Genomic DNA, 13,655 nt, shown 5'->3' with positions numbered 1-13,655 from the left:
GTCTCTGGCTGCCATGCCCTTGCCCTGTGCCCCCCTGGATCCCCAAAGGCCGTTTCATCACGCCTCAGCTCCCTGCCCCGCCCCCCGCCCGACATGTGCAGAGCCCGTGGCCTCCTGCCAAGGCCGGGGGCTGCCAGCGGAGGGAAGGAGACAGAAATCTCACCGCCCGGTAGGTTTTCTTCTGCCCAGCGTGCTTGGGGGCTTTGCCCGGCTCTGCTGAGCTCTCCACATGCATCGAGTAGATGATGTCAAAGAAATCCTCCACCACGGCGACCCGCTTCAGAGAGATGCCCTCTGGCTCCGACAGGCCATCTGCCCCCTGCGACAGAGTGGACAAGCTGCGTTAGTGGCAGGCAGGATGGCGGGGCAAGGCTGGACCCCGAGGCCGCGGCGACAGGGTCGGGGCAGGGACAACGCTGGGCCCTGAGCCCACAGTGCCTCCGAGGGTGGGGCCCGGGGAGCGGGGAGGCGAGGGGGTGCCGCAGAGAGGGCTCCTGCGGGGGGGGCGGGGGGGGCACCAGCGGCAGGGTGGCTGTGGCTTCCGAAAGCCACCAGCAGTGACGGGCAGAGGACACACGACAACGAAAATACACATTCAACAACCAAGAGGCCCCACGTTCACCATTTCAGACAGATTGTGCCAGACTCGGGCGGGGTGCCCTCAAATCACACGCGGTGCCAAGACCGTCCTGGAAGTCTCCGGGGAGGGGTAGTGCTAAGTAGATGCGGCCCCGTCAGGAACTTGCCAATTAGCAGTAACCTTTCACTGTGGTCCTGGGCTGGGGTCCGGGGGGGGGGGGGGGGGATGGCTCGCATCACCTGGGTGACTTCTTTCTCCATCCTGGCCTTTTCTAAAAGCCTCCCGCCACTGCCCACCCTCCCCACACCAGCAGCTGCGCGCCAGCCCCGGCGCCCAGGCCCTTTGTGGGCGGGGCTGTAGGAGGCCTTCCCTGTGGAGGTGGCAGGGCCCCCCCACCCGAGCCCCCCTATCAGGCTGGCAAGGTGTGCCCGCAGCAAGAGGGGGCCCGTGCATAGCAAGCAGCGGCCGGGCTGACCCCGCCCTCCCCAGCAGCAGGGCCCTGTGGGTGCAGGAGAGGCTACGGGGCCAGAGGCTTGGGGACGGAGGCCAGGCCCGGGAAGGAAACGGGATGCGGGTGAGTACAGGTCCCCGTTCACAGGGCGCGAGGCACCCACACGCCGAGACACTCCGGCCCCCACCCACACCCAGCCATCCGGCTCCCGGGAGTTGTCTCCCTAGGGGACTTGGAGGACTCTGGGGAGGGGGTGGGGGGGCTTCGAAGATGAAGTGCATGTAGCGTGGAGGGGCTCTGGGGAAAAGGAGGGGGCTTTTCTCTAAACCTGCCCAAAAGATGATTCTTCCCCACAGGACCCCCGCTCAAGGACACCAGCTCCAGGAGGGTGTGGGGCTCATCTGTCCCCAGCGTCGGCCCAGTGCCTCGCACAACGCCCAGCACATAGTAAGCGCTCAGCACAGTAACCACAGACACCTGATCCGAGCACAGTGAGGCCGTGCTGGCAGGGGACACTTGTCTGGTCACCAGCAGCCTTTGGATTTGCCCGGTGACTCTCCCGACATGGCCTGATGGGTGGGTCTGGGTGTCTCTGCCAGTGGCCCACTTGGGAGCAGGGTCTGATGGGGGAAGAGGGGCAGCTGGGACGTAGGGTCCCAAACCCAAGCAGAATCCCCCAGCAGGGGTGACCTCCCCACACCCACCCCCACCCCCACCCCCGGATCTCAGATGGTGGGTATCTGGAGCACAGTGGTCCTGGGGACCAGGCTGCAGAAGGAGGAGCTGTCTCCTCGCCGGGACGCTGTGGGCAAACTCTTCACCCTCCCTGAGCCTCACTTATGAGATGAGCTCTAAAATTCCATGGCTCTTCTCCCTTTAAACGCTTTCAGGAGTTACTGCCACTTCTTTCCTGGGGGTGTCCCTCAGAAAATACAACTGGGCCTCTATTCCTTCATCTGGCCGGGTGGTTTTCCAGGTGCCTTCCATTTATAAAAGGTCATTAAACTGAACACTTACAATCTGTGTGCTTTTGTGTGTGATCTGTTACATTTTAATTTTGAAAAGCTTATTAAAAAAAAAAGTATAACAGAGTAGTTACACTTCCCTCGGATAATCTGAACCCAGAGGCACAGTAGTGGATTCGGCTGCTTAAAAGCAAATATGACTTCCCTGCCCATAAAACTTTCAGGTCAGAACACAGATATTTCTGGAAAAGGGAGGAATTATAATTTGGTGGGAAGAGAAAGAAAACAATCCAGTGAAGAGAGACAACTTCAGACAAGTGACATGGAAAGGGGACCCTAACTGACTCAGTGACCTGGGGCAAATCACCTTTCAATATCTTGAAACTCAGTTTCCTCACCTGTAAAATGGGCATAAGCAAGTTTTACTTGGATGTTCCAAGGACTGAATGAGAACTACGTCAGGCATCTGGAACCTACGAGCTTGGTAAATGTTCTTCTTTCCCCCTTAGACCCATGGGATTTGGGCATCCTGTATTCAGGAATCGGCTTTTAGCTCCTGCCCCTCTGGCCTCTTCAGATTACAGAATAGGTCCTCTGCAGTAATATCCATCAGAAGAGATGCATAGTCTCACTTAATTCATAAATAATATGCCAAAGCTGCCACACGACTTGGAATGAGCCTTCCGAGAGTCAAGGTGTAACCAGCTGACCAAGATAAAACAGCAAAGCCATGCCCAGTGCCCGGCCATCTCTGCCCAGCCCTCCCACTCCATGCTCAGACACAGTAACCAACAGCTTCATACCTGGCCCGGCATGCCGTTATCCCCAAGGAACTCTCCAGCAGGAGCAATCTTCAGTAGCTTTCTCTTTAACACTCCGTCGTTATCTCCCTGCTGTGCAGACTTGGGGCCTGTAACCAGCCTCTCTTGGCTGTTGAGATTGTGCCCAGGAAAGGAGAGTCAAGCCTCACTAGGTCTGGGGAGCCATACCTTGAACTGTGCTCTGGTGACCTGTAGCCACCTGGACCCCTCGGGGGTGACACTTTAAGGGAAGAGCACTCGGGTGTCTTGTGGCCTTCAAGGAGAACTCTGGGAAGAGAGCCATAAAGGGCTCCTACGGCAATCCTGAGCTATGGACAGCTCTGCCGTGCTCCACAGGAAAGGCCTGCTTTTCTCCTGGCTGAGAATCCAGACACGGGGCTACCAGACTAGAGCAGGTCACAAGTCAGGGAGCACCTTCCTTGTAGCCTTGGGATGCTTCTGCCAAGCCACTTCTGCCTTGTGCCCAAATTAGACTAACCTGATCTACTGCCTCAAGCAGGCTGGAGCCTGGAGCCTCCTGCCTGTCCCGGCTTCCCAGGAACACAGAGCGGGAGATATGGAACGGAACCCTGCAGCACCCCATGGGAAAAACCAGAAAAACCCAGTTACACAGGCTCAACCTCTCAGGCCTTCTTGCCTGGGGAAGAACACTGTCACGCTGACACATGCCATCCGTGTGAACTAGCCAACCCCTAAACAGCCAGCCAGACGAGGCCAACAAAACCAGGCACGGCAATAGTTCTTAAGAACTCACGCAGCCTCGACCGAAAGGAGGGAGAGCGAAATGAGACAAAATAAAGTGTCAATGGCTGAGAGATTCCAAACAGAGTTGAGAGGTCATCCTGGAGGTTATTCTTACGCATTAAATAGATATCACCTTTTTACTTAAGGCGTAACAGAGAGGCTGGAGGGAACTGCCTGAAAATGTAGAGCTGTGTTCCAGTAGCCATGTTTCTTGATGATGATCGTATAATGATAGAGCTTTCGCAATGTGACTGTGTGATTGTGAAAACCTTGTGTCTGATGCTCCTTTTATCTACCTTATGGACAGATGAGTAAAACATATGGATTAAAAATAAAGAAATGATAGGGGGAACAAATGTTAAAGTAAACTTAGTAAATTGAAATGCTAATGATCAATGAAAGGGAGGGGTAAGGGGTATGGTATGTATGAATTTTTTCTGTTTTCTTTTTATTTCTTTTTCTGAATTGATGCAATTGTTCTAAGAAATGATCATGGTGATGAATATACAACTATGTGATGAGAAAAAAAGAATGTTCATACTGTATGTTGATTGGTTTTATTAATAAAACTTAAAACAAACAAATCACATAGAGGAGTAACTTCATTATAGTTAACAGGGTTGTTTTAGAAATCAACTTTTGGGTCAGTTTTTCAACTGCTCTCTACATGAATCTATATACATAATAGGTGGGGATGCAAAGTGTACTTTTACTGTGAGTTCCAATAAATACATGATGTTTTAACTGTTAAAAAAAAAAGAAAGAAAGAACTCATACAGCTACTAACTTTCTTGGACCTCAGTGACTCCCATAAAGCCAGCCCATCCAGGTCCTTAACTAAAGGCTGGGTTACAAGTCACTAAAGAAACTGCTAGACAACAAATTGCTTAATTAATTGCTAAATTACCTGCTGATATTTCAAAATACTTAGACCAGCAGCAACAGCAGCAATACCAGAAAACTTGTTAGAAATGCAAATTCTCAGGTCCCACCCCAGGCCAACTAATTCAGCCACTCTGGGGGGGCTTTAATGGACCTCCCAGGGTACCTGAGGCCTGGTGGAGACTGAGAACTGGGGATTAGCACGTCTCCGTGATGGAGACAGGGAGGTAACTAGCAGGGAAACACGCACTGGTTCATTAAGTATATAAACATGCTCTGTGCTTCCAGGCCTAATACATTAATATTTTCATCTCCCATGAAGGCCAATTTTCCTATTTGTGGGAACAAAAGCATCTTACTGGACAACAGTAATATAAATTCAAGACACCTGCCCCGAGACTTGGTGTGCATTATGGCTAAAGAGGGCAGGAGTGCCGGCGTCCTGACCTCAGATGGTCACCTCCCCCCCCACCCGGCAAAGTTAGTTACCAGCCCTGGGTGGTTCGCCTCTGGCTTCCTCAGTTTCCCCAAATGATCTGAACGCTCGGCTCGAGGTGCACTGTTACGTCCAGGGCTGCAGACACACAAGGGGGCTGATGGGGGGAGGCACATCTGATCGGGCCAGGGCAAGTCATCCCACCATGGTGGGGGGGTGGGGGGGTCCCTAAATCTGACTGCACCTTGTCCGTCTCCCCACATTAGCCAATTAAATGGAACCCTGCCCTCAGAGGCAGGTGAGGTCCAATTGCTAAGGGACTGCAGTTCTGTCATCTCCACTGGATCCTGCCTGTCACCTACTAGTAGGAACTCTCCTATCTCCCAAGGTGGGCTGTTTCAGGCCCCTGGGGTGCATTTACTGCACCGTCCAGCAAGCACGAGGCCACGACTGAGAGGATGCGGCTAAGAGTGAGGGCATTTCTCTACTGGGTTCAACCTATGGTGGAGAAGGACTCCACAGAGAGAGTCTCCAGGATGTGCCTTCCTGGTGCGTTTTGGAATTGGCTCTTGACAAGGTGGAAAAATCAGAGAGATTGCTGTCAGAGGGGAGAGCCAGCCAGCGGTGCCCACAGTAGAGGCAGTAGACCTTAGGCTACCATGTGTGTGGGGGGCCAGGCCTTCGGGAGGCTGACCGGGTAGGCAAATGTGAGGGTGTCGCTCGGATTATCAGTGTGCTCCCCCAGTCTCTGGAACCCACAGCTGCTCCTCCTAGGCCCCGGGCCCTCCCGGACTGGGGTTTTGGAAGCTGCTAACCCAGAGGGACTGAGGTGGCAGTTTTGTTTTGTTTTTGTTTTTGGTTCCTGTAAAATCTCGTTCAAACTCCTGGCGGAGCTGAAAGAAGAAGCCAGGAGGAGGAGCCAGCCTCCTGCCAAGGGCCCCAGAGGGAAAAAGGAAAGAGGTGGGGAGGAAATTAAAAAACCACACTAAACGGGGAGAGAACGAAAGTAAAGAAAACCAGAGTGAAGACCAGGACCCAAAGAGCCAGAAATTCTCTCCTCAGAATCCCCAAGAGAAGCTGGTCACAGTTTGTTGGAAAAAAAAACAAACAAAAAAAAACAGGCAGATGACTGGGGGTGGGCAGGTGAGTATTCCTTAAACGGGACAATGACAGTGTTTTGTTTTTTTTAATTTCTCTCCGTTATGATCCTACCTATTGTAGAATGGAAATCAACAAAACAAAACAAAACTCCAAAAATAAGGATTCACATCATAATTTTAGGACCCATACTTCCAATGTGTTCTTGTAGGCCTGGATGGGGGAGAGGGGTGAGTGCACCCCCTCCCCCATAAATAAATAAATGCGTAATCAAGGCACTGAGGACTCGACGCAGCACCTGCCTCTCCTCCACCCTCGAGCACAATCTCCAACTGTGAGTGTGGCGCGGCCGCCACCGCGTCGCACCTGCCATCTGGAACAGACCTCACATATTCCAAGACCTCCTTTCTGCTTCGTTGAACCTCCATCTTCTTTCAAATTGTGCCGGGACCGAAATGCACAGCCAGGCCAAGGAGAAGGTTGCCCGGGACCAGCCCCCAAGCAACAGCGCTACCTCTGAGGGAAGCCATAACCTTCAAGCAGCTCCAAGCATTTCTGGCCTTAACTCGGATGCATTTTTTGGTCTTCACTCAGCTGTTTGGAAAGCGCATGGGGGGGGGGGGGTAGGGGTGGGGAGAGAAGGTGTGCCTTGGGCTCTTGGAAGGTGAGGGGATGGGGAAATGCAAATCCTGTTGACAATGACCCCAATTTACTACAGAAAGGGAGGGAGAAGCTCAGGGCACTCTCCAGCCTCCATGCCAGCCAAGGCAGGGTCCCAGAGAGGTTCTGGCCAAGGAGTGTCAGGAAGACCAGCTCCAAAGGTGAGGTGACAGGCCTGGGGACAACCCCGCCCTGAACCCGGGCAAGAGTTTCCTTCTGTGTGGGCCTCGGTTGTGTGAGGTGACACAACATGAACAAGGGCTTCTGCCACCCCACAGGACAGGCTGCGGGAACCCAAATGGTGCACCAATAGCTCCCACCCTCGGGGAGGGGCCCATAAATAACCGCTGTCACCACTACTCTGGGGGGTGCGATCCAGGACTCTGGGGGACAGGCCTACCCAGGTCGCCTATGCCACGCACGGGGAATTGGGGGTGGGGGTGGGGAGGGCGAGAAGGGGAGGCCCTGAGCCTCGCAGGCCCCGCGGGCTGGTCCCTCGGAGGAAGAGGGCGGCCGGGGCGCGCTAACGAGCGGGGGCCCCAGGTGCGGGCCCCACCCCGGGCTGGATGGGGAGGGGAGCGGCCCGAGCACTAATGACTGTTGACAGCGCGCGCTGGGGCTGGCCGGGCCGCGCGCGCCGCTGACAGCTGCTTCGGCTGGGGGCGGGGGGAGGGAGGCGGGGAGGGATGAGGCCGCTCGCGCTCCCCCCACGGCGCACGCGCGTGCGCCCCGACAGGGAGGGGCGGGGAGGCGCGCGCGCGCCGGGCCCGGGTTCGGAGGGCCTGCTGGAGCGGCTCGCGCGGGCTCCCCGCGGGCAGGCAGGTAATGAGAGTAACCATGGCAACCCACCAGAGGAAGTGTATTCTGCAGGAGACGTTAATCCCCTCTCCCCGGAGCTGGGACAGCCTGACTTTCCATTCTCACACAGTAATTAGATACCAGCTGTCAGTGCAGGGGGGAAGGCTCCTCGACTGCAGCCCCGCATGGTGAAGGGGGGAGCGCACAAAGGGGGCGGGGGGGGCGGGACGTGGGGAGTAGGGCGTTAAAGACACAGGGACGCTTTCCGGCCGCGGCCCCGGGCGCGCGCCCGCCTCACCTGGAGACCCCGCCCGCGCGAGGTCCCGCCCACTCCACGCGCACCTGCTGCGCGCGCGCCGACCCGCCCTCGCCCTCCCCTCCCCCGGCCCCGCCTCCCCACTCTCAGAGCACCTGCCCTGCGCCCGCCCCCCGCCCCCCCGGACGCTGCCCACCTGTCTTTTGTGCCGGGAGGGACCATTCGATCCTGCAGCAGCCCTTCAGGGAACGCCCGCTCTGTGCCAGGCGCCGTGCCAAGCCTGAGCGCGTGTAACCCTCACAGACCCTCCCGCAGGCGCCTCTGCAGCTCCCGGCCCAAGACTCAGAGGGGTTGTGGCCACTTGCCCTGGGCCACGCACATTTGAACCTCCATCCCGATGCCCGTTTGACCACCAAGCTACAGCGCTTCCCCAGTCCGGGAGACAAAGCAATCACACTGGTGGCTGGGATGGAGGCCCACCTACCGTGTGCCAAGCATTCATTCATTGCCTCATTTCACTTTCCCAGCGGCCCTAGGAGGCGAGAACACTGAGGCACAGAGAGCTGAAGCACCTTGCCCACAGTCACGCAGCACAGAGTGGCAGAGCTGCAATTCCGACCCCAGCAGTCGGCTTCCAGGATCCAGGCTTCTAAGCACTGGGCACGATTAACGCCACCCCAGGCTTCGGATCTGGAATCCTGACCGGGTCTTCTCCCACTTTCCATTGCTCAAACAGCAAGGATCTCTCCGCATCTGAGGAGGGAAGCTACATCTTCTATCCATACCTGAGAAATCTAAGAAGTTTCTAGGCCTACAGCCATGCCATGTCCCTAACTTTTGCCAGGCCTCCCAGAAATCTCTGCTCTCAGCATGGGGAGCTACTTGGGAATTCTCCTCAGCCGGTCTCCCCATTTACAGGTAGGGGAACCCAGGCCACCAATGAGACCAGGCTGGCACAAGGAGATCGCCTGGTGGAGCCTTTTTGGGGGGGTCCAGTACCCTCCAGCCTAGATGTGCCCCCTGCTTCCCACTCCACAATTAGGCCTAGGAGCACAGGTCAAGGAGGGCCAGGAAGTCCCCAGAAGCAGAGCCAGCCTGTGTTCCCCCAGTGGTGGTGGGGTGTCTGGGCAGGAGAAAGCTATCTGATCCCTTCCCCACTGCCCTGGCCATGACCTCTTCCCTCCCTCCACCCCTCCCTCTCTCCTCCCTCATGGTCAGAGTAGCCAGCACCCCAGGCTGTAGCTGAGATCCCATCCTTCCCCACCCTGGCCCACATTCCTGTGGGAGGAGGGATGGGGGGAGGCCAGGCTGAGGGCTTTAGGGACAAGGGCACCCCACACTGCAAGGGCCAAGGCCAGGCTACCTCACTGCTTCCTGCCTCTGCTCCCCCCATCTCTCAGTGGCAGAGCTGCCTAAATTTGGCTCAAGGAGGGGATAGGAGAAGGCGGAGGTGGGCGGGCGGGCGCTGTCAGAGGCCAGGGCACAGCTCCCCGTCTAGCCGGCTGGCATTTTTGCTGTCTGGAGGAGGGCAGGGGGGCCCAGCAGCACTGTTGGGGAGGGAGATGTTCGTACCTTCTGACATGCACTTAGTAATGTGCAAACGACATGCAAACTGAGCTTCAAATCAGCCTCTCAGCCAAGGAACAGCTTGGGTGCTACTTCTGGGAAGAAGGACCAGTGGCCCACTCCCTGGCGCATCTGGTGGGGGCTGGGCAGGGTGCGGGGTGTCTCCAAGCCTGGGAGTTAGGAGGCTCAGTTTCTTACCAGGTTGGCTGTGGGGCTTCAGACCAGCGGCTGGACCCTCCTGTTCCCAGTGAGGGCAGACTGTGCTTTCTCTTCCTGCTCTGGAATGTGCTGGACACACCCTGTTGTATGCTTAAGCACATGGGTTCTGCCACCATCCTGCCAGGGGTTTGAACCCTGGCTCTCCCCTGGCCATCTGGGTGGGTTCCTCAACAGAGCACCCAAGTAAACAGCTGGTGGGGATGGGTATCCCTTTTAGGACAGCCTAAAAGGCTTTCCTCCCCTAGAAGTTGGGCACAGGACTAGAGGGGCCCAAAAGAAGCCAGGGTGCAGAACCATCAGCCTTGCTACCTGCCGTGATGCCCACGTGAGAGCCTGGCATGCAGTGGGCACACCAGCAGTCTCCCCATTGGTGCAGTCTCGTTGTTCTCGCCACTCATTCCACTGCCATCTCTGTCCTGTTCCCATCTCTCCTCTTCTCCTTGCACTTCTCTCGGTTATTCTCTTGTCTCTAGAGAGCTGGAAACTTCTTGCAGTTTCTCTCCTCCCTTTCTCTCCACTTGTCTTAGAGACCTCGGGCAAGTCCTTGTCGGAATCTCAGGCCCCATGTCATGCGGGCAATGGGAGGTGCCTGATGAGCTCTGTCCGGGCCGTGGCACCCAGTAGGCATTTGATGGGTGGCAACGCTTCTTTACAAGCCCCCTGCCCCTGCCATCATCCCAAATGACCAGGAGGGCTGGGTCCTCAGCTCTATCGGGTACGGGGCGTTGGGGCCCCGCTTCTCAGTCACTCTGTTTAACCCCAGATAACTGCTCTCCTGCCCCTCGCCCGGGTCTGATATGAGCTGAATCCAACTTCCTGCCACCCAAAAGCCACTTCCTGCCAAACTCGCGCTGATACCAGAAGAACTTGTTTTCTGTCCACAGAGCAGTGCCTGGTGGGGCGGCTACCCACCCGCCCTGGGTGTAAACAGTTTTTCCATCTGTCTGTTTGCCTGGGGAGGTCTGGGGAGGGGAGGGTGGGGACACTGCCCGCCTCACCTCTGCACGCGTGGTAGCTTCTGGGCCTCCCGGCCATCCCAGGAAGGGTGCCAGGTGTCCGTTTTGGTTCAGACAGGCACATGCAGACGGCCACACAGTCAGTCTGACAGCCACCCCAGCCGCCCAGGGTCTGGGTGAGGACTCAGGGAGACGGTATGTGCGACTGCCTCACAAAACCACACAGACACAGCCTCACAGCCTCACATACATCCACACACAGTCACACAGATGGAGTCTCACACCCAGTCACACCCTGTCACACGGTCACAGTCACAGACAAGTACACCCAGTCCCAGAGTCACTCTCACAGTTATACAGACACACAAGGCCCACACACAGTCACACAGTCTCACACTCATGCACAGATAGGAATCTTCCCCGGAGCTCCCCACACTTGCCCAGCACCCCCTTTCCAGGGGCTGAATATGTTGAATTCACCGATTCAACAAATGCTCTTTGAGGATCAGCGCTAGGCCTGGTCTTGGGCTAATACGTGATCAGAATTCTTGAAACAGGAGGGAATAACCCGCTGCCCTGAGCTGTTCCCTCAGTTTCCTCATCTGTGAAATGGGGATAATAGCCCTGCCCCATGGTCTACGGGGAGGATGAAGGAGCTCATAAGTGGAATGCACAGGAAGCCCCTCCCCCGCGCCTGGCCTGTAGGGAGGCTGTCTCTGCCACAATGCAATGCTCCGTGCGCTGAGCATCTTACAGTGGGGCATGGGGGTCGCTGTCCCCATTTCACAGATGAAGAAACTAAGGCTCAGAGGCGAGGCCCGCAGAGCCCTCCAGGGAGCTCCCCGACCTCATCTCACACCATACTCTCACTCTGCTGTTCCTTCCAAGCTGCCTTTGCGTCCAAAGCTCCTCCCCAAAGCCCCGACTGTTCACATGCCCCAGCCCCACCGTGTTATTTCCCACATCAGCCCCCACTTATAATTTGCAAAACAGTGGCTCCCCATTTATGCTGGGGCCAAGAGTGAGGATTGTCTCGTCCTGTTCTCTGCACATAGCAGATGCTCCACAACAACTTCAGGACTAAATGTAATAAACGAACGGGCCTGCTCTTCATGGCTACTGAGGGCGAGTCTGAACCAAACTCAGGCCCCTCTGAAGCCAGAGCTCGTTTCTATACTACCGTTCTCCTCACACCACCAGCAGGCAGTCAGCAATGCTCGAGTGAATGAATGAATGAGTGAATGAGTGCATGGAACCAAGATCTCAACCCCGTGCTCCCTGGGCTAAGCCCCTTCATTTCCTGGCAGCGTGGACGGGAGCCAAGCCCCAGCGGCCCGGGAGGGTGGCGGGGCTGCTGGGCGCCCCAAGCCGGCTGTCAGAAGCTCGTCTGGCCACAGCCGCCAGCGGGACAACCAGCTGGCGGTCCAGGGTCCCTCGGCCCAGGCCTGGAATCTGAGCCGCCCTGAGAGGCCCCGCTTCTCGTCAGGCCCCCACAAACTGGCCTTTGTTCCCCAGGCCGGCCAAGACCCAGCAGCTCGGGCTTTCTCTCTGCCCACCGCACCGCGCTGGGCCTGCGGGCTAAGTGGGCCAGCCTTCCCTCTGTCCATGCCCAGGACGTCGCTTCAGGACTAAATGGAGACGTAATTTTCTATACAAATCCATGACAATTTAGATGGAGTGATTGTAATTGGCTTTTCAATGGGGGTTTTGTCCAGTGCTGGTGGCTAGAACTGGGTGGCCTGTTTGAGGCAGGCTCCATTTAAATGACAATAAAGCAATAATATGGGGGACTCTTACGGTGCCCAGCTTCCCTCCTGGGCCCGGGTGGGACCTCATGTTTATGGATCTGGTCCTCTGGGGACTGTCTGGGCAACAGTGTGGGGGCGTGGAGCCATGGAGAGTGGCTGCCACGCCTTTGGGCATCGGGACCCCGGGCAGAGGCATGGCTGGGGCACAGTCCCCTGCCCACCCGCTCACCTGCTCCTTCGCCCATTACACACTCACTGAGCAGTGCCTCCTGGGGCTGGCTGCTAATCCAGCGTTGGGGTGCCGAGTTAAAGAGGGCCCTCCCGGGCAGCCCAGAGGGAGGGACGGGCAATGCCTAGCCCTACACAGTGGCTGTGAGTTTGACCCAGAGCCACACGGCATGGGTCCAAATCCTACTCCACCCTTTACTAGCTTCAGGAGCTTCAGCAGGTTACTTAAGCACTCCGTGCCTCAGTTTCCCCAGCCGTAAAATGGAATTGCCATAAGAATTATTATGAGGATCAAATACCTTAATAGGTCTGAGCCCAGGGTCTGGCCTTGGGGAGGTACTTATATAAGTTACTGCTGTTATTGATTAAAAGCTCTACTTCTGGTGTCAGAATCCTCGTGTGACCCTGGGCACGTGACCTGATGTCTCGAGCTTCCTCCATTTGCTTCTCTGTAAAATGGGGCTTTTAGCAAAGCGACCCCCCAGAGCTGTGAGCATTTAAGGAGAAGACACAGGCAAGGGACTTAGCAGCCTGTGGGCCCTGGATAAACTCGAGCTCTCCCTGACCTTGAAGAGCTCTCCCTCCTGCAGTGATTATACAGCCAAGGGTGGGAGACAGTACCGGGCAGACAACAAAGCTCTGAGGAAGCCGACAGAGGTCGCTCTGCTATCAGGGGCAGTAGGGAGGGCAGGTCGGGAGGGCCCCCGGGCCGGGGCGGGTGCGGGGCTGCATTACAGAAGGCTTCACGGAGGAGGTGGTATCTGGGCTCACCAGCCAGCGCGGGAACAGGCGGGCCCTGGGACCCTACCTCCTGAGCAAGGGATCTGGGCACGAGGACCGGGCTAGGATGGGGAGGCAGAGGTGGTCAGGGAGGCCGGCCAGGGGGGCGATGCGGGTGTCCCCTGGGAAGGAGGACGGCCTGTGACCCCCTGCTGCCCCGGGAAGGTGGCCAGCATTTCAGGAGGGGAGGAGTGGGATGGCGGTGAGGCAGGGCGAAACGGGGCTGGAGGGATGGGATGGGTTGTGGCTTTATTCAGAGTGAAAGGGGCAGCCACTGAGGGATTTTTAAGCAGGCGGGTGACACCATCCAAATTATGTTTTTAAAACAGCCCCCTATTCCCGGTGCCAGCCCATGCTAAATAAATAAATAGATAAAAGAGCCCCCTGACCTTGTGCGGGGAAAATGGACTATGGGGAGGAGAAGGTGGGGGAGAAAGCAGGGGGCCGCGGAGGAGCGGCTGCATCAC

The 13,655-nt window shown here is 56.8% G+C and overlaps 1 protein-coding gene across 3 annotated transcripts in view; it reads right to left on the bottom strand.

Moving 5' to 3' along the window:
- NOL4L (nucleolar protein 4 like) overlaps positions 1-13,655 on the bottom strand; it is a 122,321-nt gene that overhangs the window by 73,403 nt on the left and 35,263 nt on the right. Inside the window, exons 1-3 of one of the 3 annotated variants that reach the window (XM_077111611.1) lie at positions 6,362-7,153; positions 2,800-2,926; positions 164-319 (exon numbers count right to left, since the gene is read on the bottom strand). In XM_077111611.1, coding sequence (XP_076967726.1) covers positions 164-319; positions 2,800-2,926; positions 6,362-6,405 — 327 coding nt within the window. In that variant the 5' untranslated portion in view covers positions 6,406-7,153. Of the gene's footprint in view, positions 1-163; positions 320-2,799; positions 2,927-6,361; positions 7,154-13,655 lie in introns of those variants that run through there. The other 2 variants (XM_077111602.1, XM_077111595.1) reach the window with 2 other exon arrangements.

Source organism: Tamandua tetradactyla, chromosome 1, assembly GCF_023851605.1.
Source record: "Tamandua tetradactyla isolate mTamTet1 chromosome 1, mTamTet1.pri, whole genome shotgun sequence".
NCBI lineage: Eukaryota > Metazoa > Chordata > Mammalia > Pilosa > Myrmecophagidae > Tamandua > Tamandua tetradactyla.
Note: the sequence above shows the minus strand (reverse complement) of the source record. Positions and strands in the feature narration are given on the sequence as shown.